The sequence below is a fragment of the Fukomys damarensis genome, unplaced genomic scaffold, assembly GCF_012274545.1.
Source record: "Fukomys damarensis isolate Sample0158 unplaced genomic scaffold, DMR_v1.0_HiC HiC_scaffold_17, whole genome shotgun sequence".
In the NCBI taxonomy this organism is placed as follows: domain Eukaryota; kingdom Metazoa; phylum Chordata; class Mammalia; order Rodentia; family Bathyergidae; genus Fukomys; species Fukomys damarensis.
Genome location: NW_022900929.1, coordinates 32,789,968 through 32,791,959, shown reverse-complemented (window position 1 = coordinate 32,791,959; position 1,992 = coordinate 32,789,968). Strand labels below are relative to the sequence as shown.

Sequence of the window (1,992 nt, the reverse complement as noted above, 5' to 3'; positions counted from 1 at the left end):
AGCTATAATAATTCAAAAATAAAAAGATGCAATAGCATACGGCAATGCTAAGGTAGATAAGCCAAAAGGGCAACTGAACAGAAACTTTAAATGTTTATACCCACCCCCTATAAAGGTTATAAATATGTGTTAGTATGGGTGTGTACTTTTTCTAGATGGCCTGAGGGACTTCAGAGGTATACAAGGTTTTATTTATTTATTTTTTTAATTCCAAGGTTTGGTCTGCCTCTCTCCATAGGCAATGACAGTGGGCCAGCAGTTATAACGGAGGCTTTATAAAATTCTCTACTGGGCTTATCCAATATGAAATCACAGGGGTTAAAATTGGACAAGTATTTTAAAAAAATATTCAAGGGTAAATTAAAAATAAAAAAGACCTCCCCGTGATGTTAAAATTTAAAAGGGACCCCTCTCTGACCTATATAGAAAGGGCCATATGAGTCACTTAGGGTTACTCCCACAGCTATCAAGGTAGCTGAAACTCAGCTACCACCACTCTAGAGTAAAAGAGAATTCCAGAGATTCTGACTCTAGGAGGCCAAGAGACAACGCACTCAAAGCCCTGCTCTCACCACACCGGAAGCTAGTGAGTCTATGCACTGCTGAAGCATGAAAACTACAATCTAGATATAGACTCTTATATTGTGTCAAACTGTTATGAGTTATTATGCTTCCAAATTAAGAGTTTATGAGCCTACAGATGATAAAAATATGAAAACTTTATGTGCTCTGGGAATCCTAATCCCCAACTTAGCTAAGAGATGCCTTTACAAATTGCTATGACCCCTTAGCTAAAAATTTAAGTAAAACGATGAATCAAGGATTTGATTCTACCTAAGATCAGTGGGGATTGTAAGACTTGAATAAGCTAAAGTGACGCCATGCTAATAGGCCAGACTGTGCTTCTCCATATGCTAATTGCTAACTTGGCTAACAGCCTGCCCAGGGGCAAATGGTAGGACAAAAGGTGACCGTAGAACATTTCCTGCATAAGATATGCAATGTGTTTGCAGTCTTGTTCTGCGAATTCCCTGACTCTGTTTAGAAAAACCTTATAAAAAGTACCTCAGCCCCTGAGCAGTTGCCTCTCTGAGCTACCTGGCTCCGGGAGTGCCATCTGGCCAGACTAATAAAGGTCTATTTACCATCTAGCCTGGTGTGTTCCCTCCTGGGTTTCTCGTTTCTCCGTCGAGCTCCCGGAGCCTCGCTGGGTGTTAGGGCCCAGCATCGTGGAGGCCTTTTTTGGCTGTTCACGGCTTTCGGAAGGCCCTTGGGTCTTGCCTCCGGAGCCATCGTTGGGCTATAGGACTCAGCATCGTGGAGGCCCTTTCAGCTGTTCACGCTCCGTGGAGAGGAAGTGAGACTTTAAGTCTTACAAACTGCAGCGCTTCCACCGGGACAGGTCTTTGTCCTTCGTTCCCGCTGCCACCGCACCTCAGCCCCTCGCTTCCGCCCACTCATTCGCCTCACAGCGCCCGCCTCTCTCCGCGAAGGACTTGCGCCGGGGCCCCTTCCTCGCTGAGCCCCGGCCACTCGGCGGTTACCCGTTGGTCCCGCCCGCCTGGAGCAGGCGAAGCACGGCCAATCCACGGTGTCCGTACTGGTCCCGCCCTCTCGGAGCAGACGCGACACAGCCAATTAGCAGTTACGTAGTAGTCCCGCCCGCTGGGCGTTTCCGCGTTGCGGGGGTTGGGACCTCCGGCTTGAAGTAAGCCTGGGCCAGAAGTGAGAGCTCAGGCGAGTGGTAAGTGGTTGCCCGCCCACCTTCGGAGAGCCAGCCGAGCCCCTGACCTCCGAGCACCGCCGTGATGCGCTCCCACCGTGTAGCGCCGCTTCCTTTCGTGGCGCTGCTTCTTGCCACGGCCCGTCTCCTCGCTGCCTCCGACGTGCTGGAGCTCACGGACGACAACTTCGAGAGTCGCGTCTCCGACACGGGCTCCGCGGGCCTCATGCTGGTCGAGTTCTTTGCACCCTGGTGAGACTGCCCTGCCG

At 50.1% G+C, this 1,992-nt stretch overlaps 1 protein-coding gene across 1 annotated transcript in view; it reads left to right on the top strand.

The window, feature by feature from the left end:
• The first annotated feature begins 1,665 nt into the window (after positions 1-1,665).
• Positions 1,666-1,992, top strand: part of Pdia3 (protein disulfide isomerase family A member 3) — a 25,352-nt gene continuing 25,025 nt past the window's right edge. Inside the window, exon 1 of the mRNA XM_010624852.3 lies at positions 1,666-1,975. Within this exon, the coding sequence (XP_010623154.1) occupies positions 1,809-1,975 (167 nt within the window). The 5' untranslated portion in view covers positions 1,666-1,808. The remainder of the gene's footprint in view (positions 1,976-1,992) is intronic.